This window comes from Mesoplodon densirostris, chromosome 6 (genome assembly GCF_025265405.1).
Source record: "Mesoplodon densirostris isolate mMesDen1 chromosome 6, mMesDen1 primary haplotype, whole genome shotgun sequence".
Lineage (NCBI taxonomy): Eukaryota > Metazoa > Chordata > Mammalia > Artiodactyla > Ziphiidae > Mesoplodon > Mesoplodon densirostris.
Window position 1 is genome coordinate 2161428 of NC_082666.1, and position 27941 is coordinate 2189368.

The 27941-nt window shown below is 57.6% G+C and overlaps 2 protein-coding genes across 3 annotated transcripts; one reads left to right on the top strand and one right to left on the bottom strand.

Annotated features, from left to right (window-relative positions):
- Nucleotides 1-718: 718 nt before the first annotated feature.
- Nucleotides 719-12065, bottom strand: SURF4 (surfeit 4). Its single transcript, XM_060101544.1, has 6 exons — nt 11870-12065; nt 4771-4957; nt 4062-4138; nt 3383-3426; nt 2752-2938; nt 719-2046 (listed from the first exon to the last, which is right to left on the bottom strand). The coding sequence occupies exons 1-6, from the start codon at nt 11915-11917 to the stop codon at nt 1780-1782; spliced, it is 810 nt and encodes a 269-aa protein (XP_059957527.1). The 5' UTR covers nt 11918-12065; the 3' UTR covers nt 719-1779.
- A 155-nt stretch (nt 12066-12220) lies between these two features.
- LOC132492204 (serine/threonine kinase-like domain-containing protein STKLD1) lies at nt 12221-27941 on the top strand. 2 transcript variants are annotated; one of them, XM_060101540.1, is made up of 12 exons: nt 12221-12472; nt 14156-14242; nt 17062-17106; nt 18387-18461; nt 19465-19566; nt 21715-21785; nt 22508-22623; nt 24052-24170; nt 24693-24856; nt 25376-25506; nt 26641-26724; nt 27899-27941. In XM_060101540.1, exons 1-12 carry the CDS (start codon nt 12458-12460, stop codon nt 27910-27912), a joined length of 1023 nt encoding a protein of 340 aa, XP_059957523.1. In that variant the 5' UTR covers nt 12221-12457; the 3' UTR covers nt 27913-27941. The 2 variants fall into 2 exon arrangements, with proteins under 2 accessions (XP_059957523.1, XP_059957524.1); XM_060101541.1 differs by lacking the exon at nt 27899-27941 and adding an exon at nt 27100-27216.

Below are 27941 nucleotides of genomic sequence, written 5' to 3' on the forward strand. Positions count from 1 at the left end.
TCAATCTCAGTTTTTACAAACCAGGAAGGTCTTCCTAGCAGGGGGCCGAAGACGACCCGTACCCTGACAAAAACAGTGTCACGGAGCAACTGCGACCTGGCCAAGAGCGCCATTCACCAGGGCCAACGTGCTGGGGTAACGGGGAGTGGGGTGTGGATCAAGACGCCACCCTGCCCAGGTTGCAACAGAGTCAGGACACCCCTTTGGTGTGGGAGCATCCCACTGACGACGGAAGTAGAAAAGCCCTCTGAACTTATAAATACTCAGGGAGTAGGGCCACTGGGGGAGGGATTGGGAGCGTCTTGGGTTGAGCCTCTGCAGTGGCGGGGACACAGGTGGGTGCTGGGAAGGTGCTAAGCGCACTAGTGGGTGAGAGCCGGCCTCCCCGCTGCCCTGGGAAGCTGACCAGGGGCTTCGCTGGGGCGGGGTGGGGTTGCTCCCCACCTCACCCTGGCTCTGGCCTGGAAGGTAGACGTGGATCTGGGTTCAGGACTGGCTCCAGCAGCCCTGGGGAGGCCCTCAGGCTTGCACCCCTAGCTGAGCAAACCGGAGAAGGTGAGATCGGCTCCAAGGCAAGCCTTGCGAGAGGCCTCCAAGGAGGGCCTCGTTGAGTTCGGCCAGCCTCACCATGTTGGTGTGACCCTGACTCCCCGTGGGAGGCACAGAGGCATCGCTAGGAGGTGGACGAGCGGAGAACAGCAAGAAGCACTCACAGCCCCAGGAAGAGAGAAACAGTATAAGGCAATGTTAGGAAACTTGAAATACAGGCTCGAGATCCAATCGGTAAGGCATCACAAATCGTAAAAAGTAATTTGGGCTGCATTCAGCATAGCAAATAGACAATCTGAGCAAGCCGCAGCCTCGTGAAAATGGGGGAGGGGGGTGGCCGCAAGGCCTGGGGAGCCCCGCGGGGGAGATGAGCGGGCAGTGCCGGCCCGGCTCTGGCTGTGGCCCTGGGGCAGCTCGGCGTGAGGTAACTGGTCTGAGTGCCCTGCTCCGGCCGGGCCCTGCAGTGGCAGCTGCCCCCCACCGAGCTGGGCACGCAAGGGGGCGGGTCCCTGCGGGCTCCGGGCAGCCTCCCTGTGGGCCACCGTCCGCACCTTGAGTCACTACCACTCCCAGGGCGTCGCCCCCTAAAAACTGCACCAATCCGAGTCGAGCCCCTGATGAACGCCTTTCACTGTAGACGGCAGCCTTGGCTGCCTCTAACGCTGCCTTATGCTTTGGGTCTGGGGTTTCTCTATATGCTCCCGCTGTCCCTATGAAGTATCACAACGCAGGGCAGAAACAACGGAGAAGGCACTGGTGCGAGTTTGAACCAGTGTGTTGATGTTGGGCTGGGCCACCCCAAATCATCGAGTAGTTTTAGCTAAAAACGTAAACTTTAAAAAAAATAAGAGGGAGACTGCTTTGAATGATACACAAATGTATCTGCTCACAGTACAGCTTGAAGGTCCCCCACCCCAAAAAAGAAACCAAAAAACAGGACTGAGAGGCCACAGCCAAGCAAGCTGCTCACTCCAAGAAGCCGCGGCCTGCCTTGGGGAGGGAGGCACTGACCACGGGCCGGCCAGCTCTGCATGGTCAGATACCAGGTTGAGGGTCCAGAGCAGATTTAGCCATCAATTATCAGGTGTCCGCAAGTAAAGTTCTCAAAACATCTGTGCCTTTACCAAGGGAGGGGAGGGGAGAGGATACAGAAATGCTGGCAGTTATGTCGAATCCACCCTGAACCAGTCCTCGACGGCCACGGGTCCCAGCCAGGCGGGGAGGGGTCTGTTACCACTCTTTCTTCTTCTCGTCCATGGACACGCCCCCGGGGCCCAGGGCCACCACCAGGAGCAAGCCTCCGATCACCGACATGGTCTGGAAAAAGTCGTACTTGAGGAAGTCGTGCATGGGCTTGTAGACGGGAATGGTCCAGAAGGCGTTGAAATACACGTTGATGGCAAAGAGCCACACGACGAGAGTCAAGGCGGCCAGCTTGGTTTTAAAGCCGACGGCCACCAGAATCATCAGAGCCGTGCCCACGATGTTCTGGAGGATCTGCACAGGTTGGAAGGTAAGCAATGGAAATAAACAGGCAGCTTCCAGCTGCCCGTGCCACTGCAGCCTGTGGGCCAGGCTGGAGTGACTCAGGGCGTGCCGAGAGCCGGCACGACAAGCAGGGAAGAAAATCATATCTCCTGCGATGGGGGCAGCAGCGAAAGCAACACTTTGAATTGAGAAAGGTCTGGGGAAGGGTAGGAGGTCTCCGATGAACAGGCTGGGATTTACCGGGACCTGCTCCAGTTGGAGCCCGGTGGACCTGTCAGTCACAACCACAGTCCCCGGCGCTGCTTAGAACCAAACGCTCCCCCCTCCCCAGCACCAGGAGCCCCTCCTGGGGACCCCGCCCGGCCAGGGCCCCCCAGCTCTGTAAGCTACTGGGAGACAAGGACAAAGCCTTCGACTCTGCAGCCCCAACAAAAAGGACACGATAAAGGCAGGAGTGTGAGGAAGGAAAGAGAAACAGGAGCCTGTGCCAGGAGCCTTCACCGACAGCCTGGACGGACCCTTCAGCGAGGTCAGGGAGATCCGGGCCTTAATTTGCTGGAAAGGCAGCTTCTTGGTGCACAAGAGCTTGACAGCGTTCTGTTTCCTTTAACAGGATCATCCCAACGGCCCCTCAGCTATGCTTAGTGCACAAGCCGGGCAGAGAGGGGGCAGCGCCCCTTCTAGAAGGACAGGGACCCGACCAGGAACACTTACCGAGAAGAAGCTGGCATCAAAGTGAAGGAGGGTCATGAACATCAGGACCAGCAGGACGCGGCCTCCAAGCTGCATGTACTGTTTGGGGGAGCTCTCACGCACGGTGGGCACGCCCGCGAACATGCTCTTCCCTTCGGAACGGGACTCCGCCAGGAGAAGCAACAAGCCTCCTCCCAGGGCCAGGTTCCTGAGGAACGGACACGCCACACTAGTCGCTCAGGCTCATCAGGCTCTGTGAGCGCCCGGCGGACCAGATCGGGAGACCCCGGCAGGAGCAGGGACTCCGGTGACACCCACGGACGGGGAAGCCCCATACGACCCGAGACATGGATGCATCCGCGCCACCCTCAGGATGGCCTGGCCTGGGCACTCCTGCTGACCAGCTGGGTCCCTGGGAGCCAGTGCTTCACTTGGACCCGCATCGCCCTCATGAGATACGGGGTCGGGAGGGATGACCTCGTTCTCACCTCTGTCCTGGGGGCTCTGGGTGGGGAAGGAAAAGGCTTCACCGACGTCCGCTACAGATTCTGAGAAGCATGGTTTGGACCCAAAGAAACTTACTTCAACCAACAGTTACTGAGTTTAGAAACATGAGGAAAGTGCACTAAGTCACCAACCAGAAGGCACCTACCTCATCAGAAACTTCAAGTCCCATAAAATGCTGTAGGCAATCGTCTAAGGAGAACAGAGAAGAGAGAGAAACTTGAGTCTCAGCATTTTCAGACAGATCTGTATTTCTACAGAATTAACAGCATCAGGCATTTCTTCCAGTATAGGTGAGAATCTAAATACAAGAGGTACAAAACCCTTTCAGGACACCGACAGCGCTGAGCTCAGCGTCTCTCAGGGTGCAGCGGTGGCCCCGGATCTAACAAGCCCCTGCTTCCTGCGAGCGGGGCCCAGGACGTTCTGGAGAACATGGCGGCTCCGAGACACTGGTCTGCAGTAGATGCGTGTGACACATCTCACGTGAGTAGCTTCTTCTTTATGAAGTAAGATGCTAACAAGACAGTGTCCTGGCTGCAGCCGACCCCGTGACTTGTCCCCTTGTCACAGGGAACTCAGGAAAGTGGCAAAAGGTGGATGCCCGGAGTTCGGCCCCTTCCCAGGGTGCTCGGCTGTCCGGCTCTCCTGAGTTTCCACGGCTTGCATGGAGGAAAATCCAGCAATTTCTCAGACGAGAAAAGGAGCTCCAGGCAGACACACAGAGGGCTGAGAGGGGAGTGAGCCTGAGTCCTCACAAATGCCTTTTTGCCAGAAGCTCTGCTCTAACCAGAGCGAGAATGAGACCCCAGCCACGTGCCGTTTACCTGCAGCGCAATGATGCCAAAGAGCCCGAAGCAGGCGTACTGCACGAGGTTCCTGCTCAGCACCAGGATGCAGCCGGCTGGAAGGGAGAAGGGTGAGGGTCAGGGGGCCGTGGCCACCTCACCTGGCCCCCTGGTGCAGCGGCAGCCCAACCGCCCGCCCTCAAGCAAAAAGCATCTTCTGGGAGGATTCATGGTAGGCACGGGCCACACACACGTGTCCACTGGCCTTTACTCATCAAAAACACTGGTCCGGAAAGTGGGTCCCTTGCTTACAGAGTCACTGTCCATCAGAAAGAAGCTCAACTGTGGAGCTTCAGGAAAGGCTGGCAAGTCCAAGTCCCGTCCTTGCCCCCTAATGTGTGAGAGAGGGAGCGCTGCCGCCGGAAGATGGCCAGCAGGGGTGGAAGGCAGACCCGAGGCCGACGCAGCTGCACTGGTGTCTGATGATCCCCCTTCTCTGTCTACCTGTTGATCCTTTCCAGACACCCTGGGTTGGGGTGCCTCAGCTCCTCGCTGGCCCACCCAGGTGCCCCCATCTCCAGCACCTCCTACTCTGGGCACTGATCACAGGGCCTCAAAGCAACGCAGCCAGGACCAAACACAGAGCACCCCACCCCGCGCGCCGGCAGGCCCAGCTGCCAGGCCCAGGCTGCCGGCCTGGCGCGAGGAGCTGCGGATGCACAGGCCCCTGAGTGCCGGCGCCACTCACTCAGCTGTCCGAGCAGGTTGAGGAACACGAAGGAGGACGCCAGCAGGTAGCCGCAGCTCCAGGTGGTGTCGATGTAGTCCCGCTGCTCGCTCCACTGGAACCACATGCGGATGCCGTCCTCCAGGAAGGTGCTGATCAGGCAGAGGCGCGCCACGTGCGGCAGGTACTGCTTGGTGACTCGCAGGAACTGCGGGGCCGCGGAAAGCTGAGGGTCAGGGGCCCGGCGCCCGCTCCCAGCACCGCCCGGCGTGTCCCGGCGCGGGACCGCCCAGGCTTCCGTCCCGGAGACGAAGGAGCCCGAAGGTGATGCCCTGGGCCCGTCCCCGACCTCCTCCGCCATCTCAGCTGACATGTGTGTGGCAACTACAGTCGTCACGCGTGGGCCTGCCACGGGACACAGGGCGTGGGCCAGGCAGGCTCGCCCAGCGACAGACTGAACCGGCCCTCGGAGGCGACCCGTCGAGGGTGTCTCCGCTGCGGCACCACTGCCTCCGCGGCAGCTCGCTCTCCGTCGTGGGGCGTCGGGCGCCGAGGGCTGCGAGCAGCCTCCCCGCCCTCTCTGCCCACTAGCTGCCGTGGGCGGCCCCGCTCCGACCGCGAGAGCCCGACACCTCCAGACACGGCCGCCTGCCCCCTGCCAGCCGCGCCACTTAACGGTGGGTGATTAGGACACAAACAGGCAAGGCGAGACGGAGGTACAAATGTCATTCGGTGAGCCGCACGCACTTTCTCTTACCAAGCATTCGAAGCTGAGGTACAAAGGGAGAGAAATCCTATGACACACGATAACACAGCAGGAACTCGGGAGAAAGATCGGGGACCCACCCACACGAGTGACATGTCAGGAGCCAGAGTCTAAAGGGCATCGCTGAGTCTGACTCCTCAAAGGGACAGTTGGATGAATGTCACAGCCCCTCTTAGGCCGATTAGACCTGTCGGCGGAATAAACAAAGGTGTATATTAGAGCGTTTCTTCGTTTTTGGTGTTTTGAAGAGCTGCTTACAAGTCCTAGGAAGCGCTAAAGCTGTCCAACGGGGTTAACGAGCCTCGGGCTGCTTAGCCCAGCCTTTAGTTCACAGCTCTGGCTCGGTCGGCACAGAGAAGCCTCTCCTCCTCCGGGGATCTGGGCCACAGCAGCCTGGCCTGGCTGGCCTGGGAGCGGAGGAGAGAGAGGTGACAAGCCAGGTGTCCACTCTCTTCCAGTCCTGGAGCTTGAGCCCCGAGGGGTCGCGTCTGCTCAGCCCGACCCCCCACGGAAGCCACAGCCACAGTGAGGGAGAGACAGACGCGCAGACAGTCAAGCACGCGGATGCGGGCACAGAAGCACGGGCGGAGACTGGGGCTCAGGGTTCTCATCCTGGCTCTGATACCCACCAGCCAGCACACTGTGGACTGTGGACTGAGTTACTTTGTGGGGAGGACAGCTGAGTCCATGGTGGAGAAGATTCTTTCCAACTTTAATGAGCAGAGGAGAAAAGGAAAGGGAAAGGACCCTGTTTAAAAAAAAAAAAAATGAGGTCCCACATACTCCTATATGAATTCTGGGGTCCACGCAGAGAAGAAACACATCAGATCAGGGGCTGCGGGGACAGCTGACACCACAGGCCCTCCCGTTTCTGCCTCATGGCCCGAATGATTTCGAAATGCCCAGCGACGGTGTAATCACCCAGCCCGTCGAGAGACAAAGAGCACCCCCTCAGCTCTGATGCCCTGGCCCTCGTGTCAAGGCCCAGCCCAGAAGCCCGGGCGACGACACAGGCCTCAGCTCGATGTGGAAACCGGGGAGAAGCCACGGCGAGGCCGGCAGAGCCCCACCGGACGGCTGTGCAGACTCGGACTCCTGGGCAGAGCCCAACTCGCCTCCGTGCGGCCCTGTGCCCCTGGGGGAGCGCGCCCACTGCGCCACAGCCCACGAGACGAGACGGAGGCAGTGTTGAAAGCCTCCGTGACGCGTCTTAATTTGAGTGTCTGGGTCGAGAGGATTAAAGAGCGGCCCAGAGAAGGTTCCCTTCAGACGTGTAATTCACTCCTCCCTCCGCGTGCAGACACACCAAGGAGACAGACGTCTCTCTGCTTTGGGAAAGCACGGCAGAAGTTCAGGCATCTGTGCTCTGAGCTAAGCACGAATCTGATTTTCAAGGTCATACGTGGCCTAGGTTTAGGGCTGAGGATTTAGTAAGTCAGGCCGATCCGGAGCCTCTCTTAACCAGCCACCCGCTAACGAGCACCTGTTTGCACTGAACAGGAAAGAAAAAAACTAGGTGTGACATAACATGAGACCAGACCCAATTTTAATCTTACTGCCTACACACATCTTGGTCTCAACGTGTGGCCCCTGAACCCACATCACGCTGCTTTAGACAGTGTCCCCTCGGCACAGCAGAAGAGGCCCCGAAGCAGGCACCCAGAAGCCACCTGGCCGGTGCGTGTGCCAAGCTGGCCTCCCGCTCACACAAAGGGCCCGAAGGCTGGGGGCTGCCTGCTGCCCGCGCACCCGCGGGCCGGTCATCCATTCTCTCCACTGGGGTAGCTACACCTGACCCGGGACATAACTCTGGGAATACGGCGATCATGTCCCACAAAGCACGGGAAAACCTACTTTCTCTTAGTATTCAGGACAAAAGGGACCCGAGAACAGCGGCCTGCAAGTCTTGTTTCATGGGAACTTGGAGGCGGAGGAACGAGGCAGTCAGACTTCCTCCATCACCGAGGACGGGGGCTGCCCTTCTCAAGGGCCAGCTCAAGCCTGCACATCCCAGAAGATTAGAACCAGCGGCCAGGTGACTTCCCGCACATCAGGCTGAGTCAGGGCCGGTTCTGGAGCTCAGTGACTCACACGTGTGCGTCCGCCGAGACCCCCGGACCCCCAGTAAGTCTCCCTGAGCAGCGCTCTGTAGGGCCACGCAGCACCTTGAGGTCCAGGAGGAGATGTCAGACGGCCCTGAGCTGGGGAGACGGCCTAGCTTTCTTTACTAAACACCCACGTGGGACAAAGCGCCTACCAATAGGAAGGCGGCTCCAGGCTGCACCTGACCTTCCGGGAGAAGCCTCACCAGCCACAGCCCCCGCCCGCACGCCTCCACCCCACTGCCCAGAAGAGGCGGGGTGGCTTTCCTGAACCTCCTGTCTCAGATGGGTGAGCGAGGACGAGTGAGTCAGCCGGCTCCTCTCTGCCCTCTCCCCACTCCTGTTTGGCATAAGGCAGGAAGCCCTTGCTGGGGAGGGGGTGATAGAGCAAAGGAACAAGAGGAAGACACTCTGAAGCCACCCACCACTGTCACCAGAACCCTACCACACTGATGGTCATCCACGTACTGTTAATCCAGAGCCCCGAGACCGGGGGGCTATGTGTGCCCGGTTCAGTGTCCTGCCAAGGCCATCCTAGCTCTCCAGCAATTGACCAGAGGCCAAGGGGAGCTCCTGGGGGTGCAAGCTTCCAGGACAGGCTCTGTCCTGCCAGAAGACAGGTAAAAAATACCAAAGGCCAGGGACCTCCCTGGTGGCGCAACGGTTAAGAATCCGCCTGCCAATGCAGGGGACACAGCTTCCATCCCTGGTCCAGGAGGATCCCACATGCCGCAGAAACACCGAGCCCGTGCGCCGCAACTACTGAGCCTGTGCTCTAGAGCCCGCGAGCCACAACTACTGAAGCCCGCGCACCTAGAGCCCGTGCTCCGCAACAAGAGAAGCCACTGCACTGCAATGAGAAGCCCGCGCACCGCAACGAAGAGTAGCCCCTCCCTGCTCGCTGCAACTAGAGAAAGCCCACGCGCAGCAACAAAGACCCAATGCAGCCGAAAATAAGTAAATAAATAAATAAATTTATTTTAAAAAAATACCAAAGGCCACACTGGAGAGCAAGGCCTCATGCAGCTTATCTGTCACCTTGGTGATGAACCACCAGGCAGAACCCATTAAGTGCTAATACTCCTACTTACTGGTGCAAATGTGCTTGCAAGTTACAGTCTGCAGACTGGCAGCGAGCTCCAGCTGCAGGGCACGTGCATAATTTTGGTTTGCCGAGTTCATTAGCCTCTGGCTCCTTCAGACCAGTCTCAGATGGCTTCCGAATGCCCAGCTCCCGCAGAAAGCACTCTCAGCACTTCTCCAGCAGGAGGACACTGTCCCTGGCCACCCAGGGCAAGGAGCTTGATGCCAAAGAGGTAGCTCGGGCAGAGCCCGCCAGTGGGAAGTAACCAGACCGCTCACCCTGCGCTCGCGCCTCTGCAGACCGGAAGGGAAGGTCGCAGGACGGCCAAGCCACGCGTGGACTCAACATACTGGCCCACCACGTGCTGCACAAGGCCACACAGACCTCCCTCTCCGCACCTAAAGATGGAAACGCTATGGCCAAGCTCCAGGATCCAGGGGCGGCAGAAGTAGTATATACGGAGGACCTGGCCCAGTGCGGGGGCATCGAAGGTTCGGGATTATTGTCATAACTCTCAGAGGACACTCGGCCCTTCTGAGGTCCTGTTCACGGCAGCCCAGACTTTCTGGCCAAATCCTGTCACTTCATTTTTGCTTTTGTTTTCTGAAGACAAGGTTAGAAAAGACAGATACGTCCTATTATATGATCAGTGACTTTGATGACATTTCCCCAGTCCCTTCAAATTAGATCATTTTCATCTTAACAGCCGGACTCACAGCACCTTTATCGTTTCAGTACTACGTGGGTAAATGTAAAAACAACAGCGCCGCCCCAGATTTTGTCCATAGGAAGCCATTGCTTAGGCTCTGCACCCCACTATCCGTCCGTATCCTCCTCTCGCACCAAGCCTGCCGCCAGAAGAGGCTCCTAACTTTGGTTGTGACAGCGCGCTGAGCCCCGCCCTCCTGAGTCACGCACAGAGGGCCACAGAGGGGTCCGCTGACAGCTGTCACCATCAAGGTGGGCTCTGGTGCTGAAAAACTGACAGCAGGAGCCTGCACTGCCTGACAGACGCAGCCTTGGTCCACGCTGTTTCTCCGTTTTTTAGGCAGCGTGCCCTCTTACGATGCTAGTGCTTTGTGCGTTTCCCTTCATTTGTACCAGGAGAGGAACACCAGGCTTTAGAAGCACGTTGGGTGTGGTACTAGCCTCGAGGTCAGAGACCGGGTTTCTCCCAAAGCCATGGCCCCAGGCCAGTCCAGGAGCCTCAGCAGGCCTGGCCTCCCTTCCCATAGTAAACTGGTGCAGGCCAACCCTGTGTGCCCCTCAAGGGCCGTTTTGGTTCCAAGATTCTGCTTCTTTCATTGAAGGCAAACAAAATGGAGAAAAAGAAGGATTACGTAAAAAGAGTCTGGTGGGGTGTTTTTGTTTTTGTTTTTGTTTAGGCAGCAGGAGGGTTTATCATTTGACAGTTGGCAGCAACTTGACTGGAGACATTTTATCTAGATTCGGTTATGAAATTCACTTGCAAAACCAGGGTTTTTCCAGGCTGCAGAGTGAGTGTACGAGGCTCTCATGACTCCCTTGGCTAAAAGGAGCCATCTCCTTAGGTAGTTGCTACTTGGGGAAACAAAATTGGGTCACTAAGGTTACGGCAATGAAAACCCACAAACTAAGCAAGCCTACTTGGTTTCTGAGAGCTTTCGACATGAATTGTTTTTGAGAGGGATACAATTTTTGGATTGTGTCTGTAAACACAAAATCATGACCTTAGGAAAAACTGTTTCTTCAAGTTGCTATGTTTTATCCCCAAAATGGTTTTTAAAATATCAGCTCACAGGAAAGTAGCGCATAGGAGAACCCGACTGGGAGACCACACAAGAGAGGTATCATCCCTCAAGGGAAACAACAGGAAATCTTGTTCACCAATAACTGATCAGAAAGCGCACACGCATGCACACACACACACACACACACACACACACACACACACACACACACACACCTCCCTTCCAAGAAGTCCAGCCTCAGAGTGTGATGAATACCACCCCCATAAAAATAAAAAATTTAACCTCACTGCTCTTAACTCTGGCAAAGCCACACACACATTAAGTGAACCAAAGAAAGAATGACAGTTGGGCCAGACGTGGATCTTCCTGCAGAGATGGGGCTGTTCGTCTGTAGACATAACGGGATACTTTTAGAAGTAAAAGGTACACGACTGAATAATCACCACCATGTTCTCTGGACCAAGCCTGGTAGAAAGAGAGGGTGGAAGCTGTGTCCTTTCCCCTTTCCAGGATCTGGTTCTGTCCATCTAGTTTTTGAACACCTTTAATGGTGACTCCAAGGCCTGTTTCAAGGGCTTTCCTGTAGCTCGGAAGGCCACCTGTACACCCTTGGAAGGGGATAATCAGGAAGGTAGGCTTCCCCTCCTCCCAGGTTTGTGTACAGACAGATAGATATCCATTCATTTCAGTCTCAGGGCAGAGTCCAAACAGGGAAGGAAAACGCAGGGAAGGGTCAAAGGGACCCCAGGAACCCAACACATCTGTGGCTTTCTGCAGTGGGGTGCATACCAGGGCGCCCCCTTTCCTCTGGGAGGACCCCAGGCCTCCAGCCTGACCAACCCCCGTTCAGGATCAGCTCCCCAGCCCGCCCCCGAAGAGCGCCCAGTAAAAGGAAAAGCGTGCAGGGACCACCCAACAGTGCAGAATGCAGAGGACGCGCCCCACGCACCCCGGGGCCTCGGGCCCCTTCTCAGGAGCCGGGGAGGCAGCCGCTGACACCCCTCGGCTTCTAGGATGGCCCGGGCCGGGCTGGGGAGGACGGGCCCACCGAGCTGGGCGCCGAAGCAGGGGCCCGGGAACACACCCAGAGCCCGGGTGGGGGGGGCGGCGCAAGGGCAGGCTGGGCCCGAGGCCGGGTTTGGGGGTGCCCCCGGCCGGGACGGGCGGCGAGCCCAGGAGGGAGGGCCCTGGTTGGGGGAGGGGGCGCGATCCCTCGGGTGGGATCGGGAGTGAGGGCACGGCCCAGGCCTCGGGGCGGCCCTGCGGGCTGGGGGCCGGCTCTGGGGGCGGCCTGGGTCTCGGGGCCGGGCCCAGGGGCTGCAGGCGGGCCGGGCGGGGGCCCCGGGAGGAATCCAGGAGAGGGGGCCGAGGGGGGCCGGGGGAGGAGGCTCCGCGCGGGAGGCCCGGGGGAGGGGCCGGCCGAGCCCGCAGGCCGCACCTGGTCTGCGAAGTCCTCGGCCGTGCCCATCAGGTCGTTCTGGCCCATGGCGGCGGCGGCGGGAGGCTCGGCTAGCTCGCTCGCTCGCTCCCTCGGCGCTCGGCCCGTCGGCGCCCGCGCCCGCGCCCGCTGCGGCCTCCACAGGAAGTGCCGGCGGCCGGCCTCGCTTCTCGTACGCGGCTCCAGCGGCTGCCACGTAGGCCAAGCCTTAAAGGGGCCGCGCCGCGGGGCCCGCCCCGGCCGCGCCTTAAAGGGGCAGCGCACAGCCCGCTGCGCTCAGGCCCCGCCCACCGCACTCGAGGCCCCGCCCTCCCCGCTCGAGGCTCCGCCCGCTCCCCCCTGAGGGCCGGCCTGCTGGAGACGCGCGGGCGCCCCAGCGGACACTGTGACACTGTTCCGGCAGGGAGGGTCCCCGGATCAGGCCAGCACCCGGGGCTGAAGGGCGCCCCCAGGTTGGGGGATGGGCGCTCACCGGACGCGGTCCAGACTGAGCATGCTCAGTTCAGGGTCCGACTCGGCTCGGGCTAGCGGTGCGCCCCAGCGCCCAGTAGTGGGACAGGCAGGCCGGGAGTCTCCCCGCAAGACACAATGGAAAAGTACCAGGTGCCGAGCTGTCCGCTGGTGGGGAGGCGGGGGCGACGAGGGGCCGACGGTCAGGGGCGAGCCCAGGACCTGGATCTCCTGCCGCCACCCCCGGCCCCCTAGCGGTTTAACCGTCACGAGGGGCTAGCGGCCAGGTCCGACCCCAGGGAGACAAGGGGCCCGTGTTGCGGCCAGTGTCTGCCTCTAGCTCATAGGGTGACCTCCGGTACCTCCAGACGTGACCTCCGTGGTGCCCTTTGCCCTTCTGGGCCTGGGTTTCCCCCTTTCTAAAATGGTGGATGAAATTAAGGTCTCTCCAGTCTGAATGTGGGAGGATGGAGGACACCTTCATCCTTTTCACCCGTGGGTCCATGTGCTTCGGCCCATAGAGACAGGACACCCTAGAACGTTCAGAATTCATAATCAGACGCCCCCGAACTCCCAAAACACCCCATCAGTAGTCCCTAGCTGGGGGAACTTGGGCCTTTTCCAGAGCCTGTGAAAATGTTTAGGACGTGAAAAATTCACAAAAGGAAAGCTGCAAATGAATGTTGAACTAAATGCATAAGATGTCAATACTTTTAACTGTTAGAGTCAGTCTCTGTAAAAAATTCATTAATTTGACAATAATTGGTCAGTTAGATTTTTCTCACTTTGTGAGAATTCCCTTTGTGTGGGAGACTATGGGGTGTCAGCTAGTGGTAAAGCAGGTGAGCTTCTGGGTGACCAGAGAATTTTAAAAGTAGTTACTTTTTCAGGGGGAAAAAAAAAAAAAAAGACCTGATCCGAAGACAGGGGTGCATTTTATTGTTTAATTTGCCCCCTAAGAATGCTTAAGTGTGCATTCTTACACCAGCGTAAGCTGCTCAGTACAACACCTCTGTTATGCCCTGAGCAGGATTCAGGCTGCCACAGGGGCTGGATTACAGAATCCTGAAACTTTTCTGAACTCTGAGAATCCTTAGACGCGGGGCTCCACCCCCTGTGTGCCTTCCTCGGCATCCTGCCCCCTTCCCCCCCTCCTCTGATGACTGTAATCCCATCATCCACCCTCACCTATCCCTCAGCCTCCTAGCTCAGAGTTCTGGCATGGCGGCCATCTCTCTGCAGGTCTGGCTCGATGCGCCAGCTCTGGAGTCAGACCCCAGAGTTCCAGTCGACTCCCAGCCCTCTCAGTTATTAGTGTTGTAGCCTCAGGCAAGGACCCTGCTCCCTGTGCCTCAGTTTCCTCCAGTGTAAACAAGGAGATGGCAAAAGCGCCGACTGCGTGGGTGGCTGTACAGTGCTTGGCACGTGCCAAGCACACACATGGCTGTGACTATGATTGCCCCAATTATGGACCAGTTACTTTCTTGTTTGAATGCCCAGTTTGGAGGTGGATGCTGGAAGCTGGGATCCTAGGGGGCTGGAGAGAGTGAAGAAACCCTCTGCCCCAGGGAGGTGCTGGCTCTTGGATGCCTTGCAGGTCCTCACCACAGACTAGAGAAGGGGTATGGGGTGGTGGACAGAGCTCCAGAGCCGACCTCAAAGAGATGGGCTCGGGTTCTGCCTTCAGAGGCCTCCTCAGCCTTCTGGGCCATTTCCTTGTTTGCCAGCCCACGAGGGAAGTTAGTTAGAAGGACCGGAAAAGACACTGGAGGTGGGCACGCTTTGGACAGTGAAAAGATGTGTACGCTTTCCTGAAAGCTTCTCTTTTGCTGGTAGATTTTGGACTGGCTGAATCCTGGGGCCTTGGGGGTGAACCTTCTGGCGGAGGAGACAAAACCCAAAGTAAAGCACGTGATAAAGCAGGTAAGAGGCCATGCGTGTGGCACCCAGTGGGGCTGGCTCCCCAAACACACACCAATTATCCCCATGTTAGAGAAAGGCAATGTGACAGCGGGTTCCTCTGCCAGCAGTCACGAAGGAAGATCCAGCGGCTGGGGGTGCGGATAGACGGGGATGGGGGGTGACACGGGGCTCTGCGGGCTTCCCCGCCAACTCACCTCTCCCCTTGATGGAGAAGAAATGCTCACGTTCACTCCACCAGCAACCATGCCCACCATTTACGTGGACATCGTGCCCGGCATCAGCATCATCTTTCATCTCCCGCCACCTCAGCAAAGCGGGACTGATGACCCTGCTTTACAGCCAAGGATAGGGAGGCTGGAGGGGGTGGCCAGGGACTTGCCCAAGGTCACACAGGTTTAAGGACAGAACGCTGACCCCGGGCCCTTCCTTCACCTCCTCACGAGGGCTGGCATGGCCGGGTGGAGTGCACACCTGCAGGAGGACAGCCCTTAGCGTGTCCAAGACCAGGTAGTCCAGATGAATGGAGGGTCTAGGGAAGAGCTTTGTTGGTGGCCGCTGCGGGCGCCCTTCCAGCCTGCCAGGCCTCCTGTCTGCGCAGCAGCTCAGCCCCGAGGCAGTGGGGATGGAAGTCCTCACCGGCCTCCTGCTCCGTTGCTGCCTGGCTGTGGGGTTGCCCGGTTGTCTCACGGGCCCGTGGGGCAGGACGAATGACTGCTTTCCCCATCAAGGAGCTTTATTCTTTTTTTTGAATTTTATTTATTTTTTATACAGCAGGTTATTAGTTATCCATTTTATACATATTAGTGTGTATGTCAATCCCAAGGTTTGTTTTTTTTTTTTTTTTTTTTTTTTGTGGTACGCGGGCCTCTCACTGCTGTGGCCTCTCCCGTTGCGGAGCACAGGCTCCGGACGCACAGGCCCAGCGGCCATGGCTCATGGGCCCAGCTGCTCCGCGGCACGTGGGATCCTCCCGGACCGGGGCACGAACCCGTGTCCCCTGCATTGACAGGCGGACTCTCAAGCACTGAGCCACCAGGCAAGCCCCCAAGGAGCTTTTTTAAAAGTCAGTCAATCTTTCTAAACAAAATGGAGGAGGGGGGTTGTATATCCTTTCAGGGTTTTTTGGTAAGCATGTGTAAAATTCTTGGTTTTTTACAAGAATGGTGCTGGGACTTCCCTGGTGGCCCAGTGGGTAAGACTCCACGCTCCCAGTGCAGGGGCCCCAGGTTTGATCCCTGGTCAGGGAACTAGACCCCACATGGATGCTGCAACTAAAGATCCCGCATGCGGCAATGAAGATCCTACGTGCCGCAACTAAGATCCAAATAAATAAATAAATATTTTAAAAAATAACGGTGCTGAACTTGATAATGTGCTTTTCCCCACTCAGTGTATGGCAAAGGTTGTTGGTACTGCTGACACATCTTCCTCCTTCCCTGGCTCTGGTGGCCGTATGGACCCCCCTGCTTGATGTGCCACGACTGACCCAACCCATCCACTCAGGGCGATAAGGGCTTAGCTTGTTCTCGATTTTTCACTCTATGTAAGCAACTCTGATAAACAACCTTATAGTTAACTTTTTTGAGGATCCATGATTTCCTTGGGATAAATTCCTAGGGGTGGGATTTCTAGGTCAAAAGAGGTGGTAATTTGAAGGCTTTCAGTATGTTTTTGGCCAAAATGACTTCAGCACGAGCCCCTGGAACAGAAGGAACGGATGCATGGTGCCGCTGCATCTGGGGTCTTTACGTGGATTGGGGAATTACCCACTAACTGCATTTTCATCTATAATCACCCCAGTTACAAGAGTTTTTCATTTGTAAATCTTATGAGCAAAAGTTCTGGGTAAGGATCTGGTAAGATGTGGTGACAGTATGAACCCACAGTCTTTGCCACCAAGTATGTTGCAGACTCAAAGTTCGGTGCTGCCCTGACCACCACCCTCTCTCCCTCTCCACGCGTTCCCCACCACCCACATGCAGTGACAGGGACAAGCCTCCCAATACGGATGAGGAATACAGTGATGGGGCTGATACTTTGCGAACCAGAGCAGAGCTCTTTGGCTCTGGGGGCAACACACTGTTTTCTCCCCTGCTTTCAAGATGGTCTGAAAATGGATCCTCTAACGGTTCCCTGGAGTTCATGTTATGTGATCCTAAACGTATCCTTGCAATAGGGGCAAAGGTGGTCTCATGGCTCAGAGGATTTTTGGATCCCTTCCTTAGGAACATCTCCAGGCCCCATCTGGTGGCGTGTGATGGGCATGAATATAGGCGCCTGGCAGCCCTGGTGGATAATGATGGTGATGGTGATTGTGGTGGTGGTGGTGGTGGTGGTGATGGTGGTGGTGATTATGATGGTGATGGTGGTGGTGGTGGTGGTGGTGGTGATAATGGTGATGGTGGTGGTGGTGGTGATGGTAATGATGCTGGTGATGGTGGTGGTGATGGTGATGATGTGGTGATGGTGATGGTGGTGATTATGATGGTGATGGTGGTGATTATGATGGTGATGGTGGTGATTATGATGGTGATGGTGGTGGTGGTGATGGTTGTGGTGGTGGTGGTGATGGTGATGGTGGTGGTGATGGTGATGGTGGTGGTGATAGTGATGGTGGTGGTGGTGGTGGTGATGGTGGTGATGGTGGTGGTGATGGTGGTGGTGATGGTGGTGATGGTGGTGGTGATGGTGGTGGTGATGGTGGCGATGGTGGTGGTGATGGTGATGGTGGTGGTGGTGATGGTGATGGTGGTGATGGTGGTGGTGGTCATGATGATGACGCGGACGTTTACCAACCTAGTGCTCTTGTGGCCCTGCAGGTGGAGTGCATTGATGAGCATCAGGCCAACGAGGCCCTGGAGGAGGTAACTCTCTGGGTGGTTCCCTCTCTACAGGACATGATGCAGGACACACAGAGACTGTTCTGCACCCCACTGGGGCATGATGGGCAGAAGCCTGGTGGAGGCTGGAGGGTCAGAACCAGTTCTTGCCTTGTGCTGTGAAGTCAGAGGCCCCCAGGTCATGAAGGGAGGCTGTGTACCAAACACTCATTCCGAAATCCAGGTGCTGACCACTGAGCATATATGTTCTCAGAGAAGATGATAACCTTTAAATGTTGGCTAGGTCCCTAGGCTGATCTACCAATAACCATCTTTTAAAAGATTTTTTTCTTCAATTGTAAAAGTATCAGTTACAATAGAATATTTGGAAAATAGAGAATTGGTTAACAAAGAAAATATAAACTCTTTTACGTTCCTTAAATCTGCCAGTCAGAACTGACAGTAACATCCTGATTTATAATAATAGCAAAAACAGCTGCACATACTTCGATTTGCCGGCAAAGGCTCTGTGTCATTTTTCTCTGCTTTTCTTGAATTTCACATGAGGTTGAATATCTCCCTTCCTATCTAATGGTCACTTGTTTGTCTTTTTTCCGGAATCACCAGCTTTTGAGCTTTGCCAGCAAACAGCTCTTCTGTCCACAGTGTGTCTGACACATGGTGATGGACCCAGGCCACATTCATGAAAGAAAGAATGTGCCCCCCAGCATCACAGCCCCCTCTCCACCCCACTAGGCGACCTCCTTTCACACCCAACCTGCCATCATAAGCAGCTGTCCGTCTGGCCTGAGTCACTAAGGGAGCCGTTTCTGCTGCCTAATTGTGTTCTTTTGTAAAGCACTTTGAGCTGAGGGCAGGGGCCCTGGGACCTCTAGTGTACACAACCAGGAGGCCAGGTGGCCTGGGCACAGCAGCAGCGGCCGGCCTCCCGTTGGCCACACCCCCTTCGTCAGCCAACCCAGACTGTGCTTGTTTCCAACGCGCCAGGCACTCTGCCTGCATCGGCTTACCTAGTCCTCCTGACACCCCTGTGAGGCAGATACCACTGTTACTGCCCTTTCCAGATGAGGCTAGGAGGCTCAGAGAGGTTGAAGATCCTCTCCTCAGTCACACAGCACAGCCAGCACATGCCAGAGACAGGACCTACCCTGGGCTGTCTGGCGCCTAACCTCCGGCTGCCCACCCTCCCTGGGCCCGCGCTCAGAGCTGGAAGCGTGTGGTTCTTGTTGGGACGTGTGACAGAGAAGCACCTCTAGAAGCAGTGTTTCCCTAACGCCTCCACTTTCTCTGGCCTCGCCCCGCAGCTGATGCCGCTGTTGAAGCTTCAGCACGCCCACGTCTCCACCTACCAGGAGCTCTTCATCATGTGGAAGAGTGAGGTGGGTCAGAGCCGACCCCACGGGCTCAGCAGGCACTCGGGGTGGGCACAGAGCACCCCCCGCCGTGCCCCTCAAACACCAATGGCCGCAGCACTCATGGGGCCACACCGGGGGCTCTCTGGGCATCGTCTCACGTGCGCCCCACAGCCTCTGCAGAGGAGGGTCACTATCCCACTTTCCGGAAGAAGTGGAGGCTGGGAGAAACCAGCTGGCGAAAGCCGAGCAGGATTTCAGTCTGGGTCTGGTCGCCCCGAGCCCCGTGCTTGGTCCCATCGGCGAGCTGACTTCTCATCTTCAAGGAGCTGGAAGCTTGCCGGTTACTCCACATGGGGCTGAGCTGGGGGATGCGGGGGGCTGGAGGGGAAGGGGGCCAGGTGTGACCCCACTGTCAGACCCCCATCTGGGCTGACAACTGAGGGAGGGGCCGGGAGGAGTGGAGGGGCACCCTCCCCTTTAGCTGGGCCCTGAGGAAAGCCGTGGGGAGGGACCCTCACCACCTGTCCCCCCAAGTATTTTCTGAGCACCCCCTCACGCTCTCAAGGGGGACACAGAGAAGCCAGGAGGACATGTCACTGCGGGAGGGAAGGCGGGGTGCTCTGAGAGGCCTGACAGGGGCTGCTGGGGTCCCATCAGGTGCAGGCCCCTCAGAGGGAGGAGTGGATCTCAGCTGAGCCCTAAGGGACGAAGGGCCCGGTGCCCCAGGCACGGTGGTCTACGTGTGCGGTGGCCAGGAGACCCTGCGCCCCTTTAGAAAAAGTCCATGCGGCTTAGTGTAGATGGGGGGTAGGGGGGGTGGGGGAGGAGAGAGGAGGTGGAGGCGGGAGCTGCTCAGGAGGGGCTGTCCCCACCCCACCCTCAAGAAGGGGGCATTCTCCCATAGTCACTGCCGGTGGTGGCATGGCTGGGAGGAAAGACCTGGAGCGGGTGACGGCCTGGAAGCCCCCAGGCCTGGCCTCTGGGGGTCAGAACTCGGCACCTGGCTAAGGGGCTGTGTCCCCTGCAGATCTCCTCTCTGTTCCTTTGCCTGGTGATGGAGTTCCACGAGGGAAGCTTGCAGAATGTCATTGAGAAGAAGAGGGCGGCAAAGAGAGTCATTGACTCCCAGGTAAGACAGACTCTCTGGGGCACCAGGCCTGGGGGCTGCCTGGACCCTGTGATGCCACAGGCCCCACAGTGGGGGGCAGAGGGGCAGGCACCCATGGAGTCTGGTCTCATTCCTTCTGACAGTTATGAATGAAGGTGTTTGCATACCGTAATGTGCACAGATCTTAAGTGTACACCTTGGTGCATTTTGCATAGGCAGACACTCCCGTCCCCTCCCTCACATGAGGTCAGAGCGTTCCTGGACCTTCACACAGTCCCAGCCAGTACCCAGGGTTCGACTTCTGCCTCCAGAGATCCTTCTGCCTGTCCCTGAAGTTCTCATAAATGGGCTCCTACAGCGTGTTGTTTGCTTGTGTCCGATTTCTTGTGTTCATCCCAGTGCTTTGAGACTTACCTACCTGTGAGTGTGTCAGGAGATCATCCCTCTCCATGGCCAGGGGCCAGTCTGTCAGATGGCCACATCACCATCAGTGTATCTGGTCCAGGGCTGTGAGCACCTGGGTTGCTTCCAGTTTGGGGCTATTATGAGGAAGGGCTGCCATGAACACTGCTGGGCATGTGTTTTGATGGACCTAAGCATTCATTTTCTGCGTGACCTTGGAGTTGCTGGGTCACAGAATGGTTGTGTGTGCTGCTTTACCCAATGTCCCAGTTTTCCAGGATGGTTGGTTGACTTGGTGTTGACTCTCATCCCAAGTTGTGAGTCTTCCAGCTCTGCATCCTGGCCCACATTTCACTGTGTCAGTCTTCTTAATTTTAATTAAAAATTACATTTTAGGGCTTCCCCGGTGGTGCAGTGGTTGAGAGTCCGCCTGCCGATGCAGGGGACGCGGGTTCGTGCCCCGGTCTGGGAAGATCCCACATGCCGCGGAGCGGCTGGGCCTGTGAGCCATGGCCGCTGAGCCTGCGCGTCCGGAGCCTGTGCTCCGCAACGGGAGAGGCCACAACAGTGAGAGGCCCGTGTACCTCAAAAAAAAAAAAAAGTTACATTTTAGTTTCAATTGAGTAGTCACGGTGAGCACTTTTTGGCCATTTGGATATCTTCTTTTGTGCCTGTTCAGGTCTCTTGCACATTTAAACATTAGGGTTGTCCGTCTTTTCTTGTTGATTCGTAGGAGCTCTTTATATATTATGGACACAGTGTCCAGATGTCCTCTCCCAGTCTGTGGCTTGCCAGTTCACTTTCTTAATTGTAATGAACTCTGATTCATCAGTGTTTAGTCTGTGGTTGGTGCCTTCTGAGCCTTTAGAGAAGCCTTCCCCACCACAAGGTCATGACAATAGTTTCCTCTGTTGCCCTTGGAGCTGGATCCATTTTGCTTTCACATTTAGGCCTATGACCCACCCCAATTAAATTCTGCCTGCTTTTGCTCTGAACACGCCTCTGTTCTGTTGGGCCTCCAGGCACTGCGACCCTGCCGGGGGGTTCCGAGGGGCACGCAGCTCCAAAGTGGGCCTCAGAGACAGCCTCTGAGTGGGTTTCAAACTTTCTCTTTGTAGTAGAACCCTGTCAAGCACAAAAATGTTCTCAGAACCTCCAGTAAGGAAAGCAGAGCTACTCTAGTCAGGGGTCTGGCGGTCAGTGGAAGGTGGCGTGGCAGGAACCCTGGGGTCCTGCCTGCTCAGCCCCTCTCTTGACACCCCAGGTGGAATCCAGGGTTCCTAGGAGCACAGTTTGAAAACCACTGCCCTGGAAACCAGGTGGATCTTGTTTCTGACACAAACAGCTTTCAGAATGTTCTCTCTCAGGGCTCTTTCCATTCTAATGCCCTGGAGAGGCAAACCCCAAGTAGCAGCTGCAGACTTCAGCATCTCTGGTACCCATGGGGTGGGGCCCGGGCGGGGCTAGAGCCCCAGGGCCCCCAGGTCTCCTGGAGACAGGAGTGGGGGGTCTGGAGACCAGGGCGTCGCCGGCTAACAGGGCATTTCTGTCCAGAGGGCCTTGAAGCAGCCTGCAGCAGAAGCTCCCGCACCGGCTCTGAGCTGTTGGCCGCTCACTGCAGGCCCATCTGAAGACGCAGGGCGGAAACTGGCCGCGACCCTGCTGGCTGCTCTGAGTGGCCACTGACCTGCCTAAGAAGAGCAGCTGGGAGGCCCACCTGGGAGCTTTCAGGCCCCTCAGTCCTGGCATCTCTCGCTTTTTCCCCAGTGGATGCAGAACACGCTGGGCCAGGTGTTGAATGCGCTGGAGTACCTGCACCAGCTGGACGTTATCCACAGGTGACCGGGTGGCCAGGCTGCTTGAGGAGAAGCAGCACCTCCTGGGGGTGGCACCTCCTGGTGGCAGCGCCTGGGCGGGGGCCCAAGGGAGAGAGGTGCAGCTGGGACAAGGATGGGCCCCTCCCCCTCCCAGAGCACCTCCCTGGCTTAAAGAGAACGTCACCCCCTCCACGACCCTCCCCATGCACAGACGGGGCAGTTGGTTCTAAAGTGCAAGGGAAGAACCAGATAACAGCACTGAGGAAGAGATTAGGCCACCTGAGGGCCTCTGGGCACTCCCAGGCTGAGCTTCGACCTGCCGGTTTCATTCTCCGGAATCGTGATCTGAAGGATCAGTGCCACATTTAAAGGCGGAGAGAAAACCGTGTGAACCAAATGTAGGAGGGAAATGCTCGAGATTCCGTGTTAATGTCACTGGACTTTATGGAAAGCCAGTCCCCAGACAAACGCAGCTGAGATCTGGAAGGATGTTAGCGGAGGGACCACGGGAGGACCGGGTGTTTCCTTACCTGTAGTTGGCTTGTTTTTCCCATTTGAAATAACAGTATATTTATGCTTACAGGAAACGATATTTTAAAAGTGGCTAAACAGGGCATTTACTGAGGAGAGAGGAGGAGGGTGTGGGCTGCTGCATTGGCCCTGGGTGTGGCGGGAGCAGAGGGTTCACAGACAGTCGTGGCCCTGCCAGGCAGTGGGTGGAAGGGCGCGCCTCTCGGTTTCAGGAACCTCAAGCCCTCCAACATCGCCCTGGTCAGCAGCGACCACTGCAAACTGCAGGACCTGAGCTGCAACGCACTCATGACCGACGTGGCCAAGTGGAACGTCCGTGCAGAGGAAGGTGGCTGGCGTCCTCCCAGCCAGGGGACAGTGGTGGCGGGGGAGCACTGGGGGAGGGCCCATTCAACCGAGTGGGTCGCCCCTGGAGTCCAAGGGCAGTGGCCACTCTTAAGTGTTGGAACAAGGCAACAGCAAAGCTCTCCTTGCTCAGAAGGCCCCCACAGACCCCCTTGGGCTTATGTGGACTCCAGAGACCCCCTTGCCTGGACTGTAACTGAGCAGAAGTACCACTGTGAGGTGGGGGGGCACGCAGGGTCCAAAAGACACTCAGAAAATGTTAACCTTCAAGAAGGGGGAAGGAAGCCCTCAGAAGGAGGGAAACTGACACGCACAGAGGGAGGGCTGGTGGAAGGCAGGCATTGGCTCCGGCTGGATTACTTTACTGAGTCTCAAAGTAACCCAGGAGGTGGTAAAGGTGAGCAGTCAGGAGGGAGGAGTTTTCCTTCCTTTAAAAAGACAACAGGGCAAAGGGAGCTGGGCTTCAACCCTATAACGGCTATCAGGGGTGGAGAGAGCAACTCTCCAGTGGAGAACTCCAGAGTCCCGGGCTGGCAGGGACCAGTGGCACGCTGTCCTTGGTGGATGGATGGACGGGTGGGTGGGTGGGTGCGTGGATGGATAGATGGATGGATGGATAGATGAGTGGGTGGGTGGATGGACAAGTGGATAGATGGACATGCAGATAGATGAACAGACGGATAAGTGGGTGTGGGTAGACGGGTGGGCAGCTGAGTGGATGGGTGGATCTACTGGAGGTGTAGACGGCAGGGGTCCTTGGAGCCCACCCCTTTGCTCTTTGGGGAATGGAGGTCCGGAAAGGGAGGGGCTGCCTGAGGCCTGTCAGGCACTGATAGAGCTGGGCCGGGGACCCTGCTCTTTTGGCTCCCTGTCTGGAGTTCAGGTTTGTTTGTTTATGTATGTATGTATGTATGTATGTATTGGCTGCGCAGCACGCGGGATCTTAGTTCCCCAACCAGGTATCAAACCTGTGCCCCCGGCAGTGGAAGTGCAGAGTCTTTACCCCTGGACAGCCAGGGAAGTCCCAGGGGTTCAGGTTTAGAAACTAGGGCAGGGCAACTGGAACATTGCCTCAAGGTCCCGACTAAATGTTGGGAGGGGCAAGACGTTTATGGAGGATGCAGCCATCCATAGCCTTCGTGGCACATGCCCCTTCTGACTATTTCTGCAGCTGCAGTGGGACACAGATGCGCACACGGCCAGCCTGGTGGGCCCCTGCCGAGATGGGCAGCCTCACTGGCTGAAGATCAAGGGCCAGGATCTTACTGACCAGGGGGCCTCTTCCTTTTCCACCTCAGATAGCACGTCTCTCCCTCCCCGGGGAAGGGTGATGGAGGGCTCATTTTTCAAGCTGCTTGCTTCCCCAGGGAGCACGGGTCTCATACATCCCCCACTTCACTCCTGCCCACAGACCCCTTTCACAAGTCCTGGATGGCCCCTGAAGCTCTCAACTTCTCCTTCAGCCAGAAATCTGACATCTGGTCCCTGGGCTGCATCATTCTCGATATGGCCAGCTGCTCCTTCCTGGATGTGAGGGGCCTTCCGTCCACCCCTCCCCACCACACCTGAACCCCACTCCCCACAGCCCCAGGGAGCCAGGCTCTGCCCACCCCCGGCCATGAAAAGGGCACATTCTTCCCATTGGCATCCTCCTGCCCACGCTGAGTGCCTGTGGGGCTGTGTGGAGGCCCCCCGCTGCCCCAGCTGCCGGAGGACCCCGCATTTGGGCCTGCTGGGCCCCCGTGCGGTGGTGATGACGGTGTTGGTAACCTTCAACCCGCCCCCACAGCGCCCCCTTATGGACAAGAACGGCTGAGTTCGTGTGCACTAACCGGCCCACAGTGGGAGTCCGGCCGTGGACGGAGGGCTGTTCCCCTACTCCCTCCAGCCAGTGAGATGGCCACTTGCTTTTCTCTGAACCTCCATTTCTTCTTCGTACAAGAACTCTGTGCGTTCCTGACGGCGGCGGCCACGTCGCCTCCCCTCTGCCCGAGGTCAGGCCATCTTCCTTTAGCTGAGGAGGTGCACAAGTGGTCCTCTCCCTCCTCCTAGAGCACGGAAGCCATGCTTCTGCGGAAGTCCATCCGGAGTTCCCCCGACGGCCTGAGGGGTGTCCTGAGGACCATGGAGGAGAGGAGGGTCCCCGATGCGAAAATCTTCAGTTCCCTTTTGCCTCTGATGCTCCAGGCTGACCCCTCGGAGCGAATAACCATCAGGTGAGCTCAGGCCCTGGGGTGGCATTTCACTGTCAGTCTGCGCATGCACTTGGGGTTTTAACACCACAAAGCGCTGCATCCATGGACAGTGGCTCCTCCAGTTTGGGCTGTCCCAAACTGCGGCCACATCTCTGAGCGCAAGACAAACAGGGCCAACTTCCCCATCAGGTGTGGGAGGCATGGCCCGGGGCCCAGGAAAATGTTTTAACTCTAATGTATTTTAAAGTCAGAAGAACAAAATGATCCATCCTGGCTTATGTTCACCCTTATACCAACACAGCCAGAAATTGTGATTTTTTGGTCTATGTTATGAAGGGGCCCACGCGAGTGCAAGTGCCAGGTCCCAGCACTGTCCTCCCTTGGCCCCTCCTGGAGGGGGAGCTGCTGCGGTGCCCGCTGGACGCACTGTGATGCTGGGAGAGGTGCTCCCAAGCGGGTGCCCAAAGCAGGTGGAGGCCCAGCAGCTGCTGGACGCAGAGCGGGTGCAGGGCCAGTTGGCAGCTCTCTGCCCCTCCCCAGGGACGTGATTCACTTCCCGTTTGTGAGCGGCGACTTCAGGCCCTCCAGTAGTGCCCTGGTGCTGCACCGGCAGGTGGTGCCCAAGTTCATCATCGACATGCTGCTAGAAAGCAACGTTGCCAGAATCTTAGGTGATGATGGGGCCCCGAGGGGGCGGCGCTAGAGGCTGCTGTGGCCCCGGCACCCCACTGTCTTTAGCTGGGGGGGCAGTGACCCCCGCCCAGTCCCCTGGACCGCTCCTCACACATGGCCGGTGGGCTTGCCCCTCATCCATCCCAAGCACTGCTTTGCTCAGGGTACCGCCCCGCTCAGATACCCGCAAGCTTTCCTAGAGCAGAGTTCATCTCTGTGTCCAGGCCCCCACCTGCCTCCCCCGTTCCAGCTACACAGTCCTCCACGTCACCGAACAGCCCCCTCACTGCCACGCACCCCACCACGGACTCCCTGCTTTTTGCTTGCTCACCCAGCATGCAGCGGCCCGGTGCCTGGAGTGTCTTCCCCAATCAGCAGCACCTCCTGTGTGGTTGCTACGTGCCCGGAATGGTGCTCACATTGGGGCCGGCACAGCAGCCACCGTGGACCAGCAGGCATGGCCCTGCAGGAAGGTGAAGTGGCCCAGGGTCTCCGTGTGCAATGTGACATGTGCAGGCCGGAGGCTCCAGGCGCAGTGCAGGCTGGTCACACCCCCACCCCCGCAAAGGTGCACACAATAGACACCTCTGCTTGCCCCAGGCTGGGGGCTGCACCCACGGTCTTGGGTAGAGAATGGCTCTGGAGGTCATCTCCAAGTTCGGGGGTGGCTCCGCCCTCCCATCCCTCTGTCCCCCTGGTGTGGGTGGGCTACTCCGTCTTCCCTGACAGTGGCTCCCTGCGTGGGCTCCCTGCGATAAGGGGCTGCCACCTCTGCCTCCCTTTCTGGAAAAGGGGACCCATGAGGCCCCAGCTGCTCAGTCTCCCTGTCTCGTGGCCGTGGGCTTTGGAGGCAGACATCTGGGTCCAGCTGAAGGCCATCGCCCCGAGTACCCTGGAGGGAGTTACCCGAGGGAGGTGTGGAGGGGAAGCACCCGCTGGGCGGGCTCTGAGGCAGATCCAGGTTCGACTTTGGACAGGTGGCTCAGCCGAGAAGGTGAGGATGATAAGGGCACCACCTCGCGCCGGGTCACGTGGGTCTGTGCAGTGGTGCTCACGGATGCGCCCCTGGTGCCCCGGCCCTCAGGCGGGTCCCTGAGCCAAGGCGCCTCCCCGTGCTGCCCTGTCCCCTGCAGAGGTCATGCAGAACTTCTCCAGCCACCCCGAAGCCCAGCAGAGGGCCATGAAGAGGCTCCTGAGGATGTCTGAAGATCAGCAAGGTAGAGCTGCCACCCTCTCACCTTCCCCCGGGGGGCCCCGGCCACTCCAGCTTCCCTGGCTGGTACTTTCTGATGCCTGCTTACATTCCCATGAGCATCCACCGCTTTACCACCTGCTTGGAACAGGAGCCTGGACTTCCTCCTGTGCCGCCGCTTTCACTGAGCAGACAAGTGGGCAGGGGGGTGGGCTTGGCATCCGAACCACTTCCCGGGGCCTCCCCTCACATGCTTTTCATGGATGCTTACTAGACACCCCGTCTCTGCCACCATTCCTCTGGTTGGCTATTTGAGTGGTTGCCGATTTCCTGGTATCATAAGCAATGTTATACAGCCCACCCCGGGGCATAAGTGTGTGTGCTCTGTGTGTTTCTGCAGGATAAATTCCTAGATGTGCAGGCTGTGAATACTTGTTTTCATAGATACTGCAAATTGCCCTCTGTCGATGCACCAACTTTCTCACCTCTCAAGAGTGCATGAGAACACCTCTTCCCCCAACTTCCTCCAACAAGGAGTATTAATAATATTTTTAATTTTGCCAAAACATGGGTTCGTAAAATCTCTGCCCTCAATCTGTCTCACCAGCCTGAATATTACATTCACGCACTCATCCATCTGTCCACCCATCCATCCTTCCATAGATGGTCGTCCCAGTGGCCGGGACAGCAGAGGTCATAAAGGCCCAGTGCCAGCCCTCTAATGAGGTAGCAGAGACCTCACCTTGGCCATTTCCCTTCCCCTCCCTCTCCTTCCCCGTGACCCCGTCTGGAGCAAGGCTATGGCCAGGAGAGAGTCCATGGGAAGAGATTCCGCCCTCCCAGGGAGAGAGAGAGAGGCTGCCGGGCCCCTTCCCCAGCCTGGCCTCGCCTGGAGACGGGGTAGCCATGGCTTGGCTTCCCTGGTGCCAGCACTTTTGTCCTTGTCATTCTTACCAGGAGGACACAGGCTGAGAGAGGTGAAGCAGCAGTTAGGAAGGGGCGCAGCTGTGTGGACCCCCGGCTGCCCACCACTGCCTCCCCCCCTCGCCAGCACACGCCCTGGCCCAGAGGAAGGTCTAAGGGACCCACAGATGTCCCCTCTCAGGGCAGTAACAGCCAAGGGCTCTGGAGTCAGATAGGCTAGGTTCAAAGCAAGGGCTCTCATCTCCCTGACCCTCAGTTTCCTCATGTCAAATGAGGATCGATCTTGTAGAGCTGCTGGAAGAAGATCCCTATGGCAGA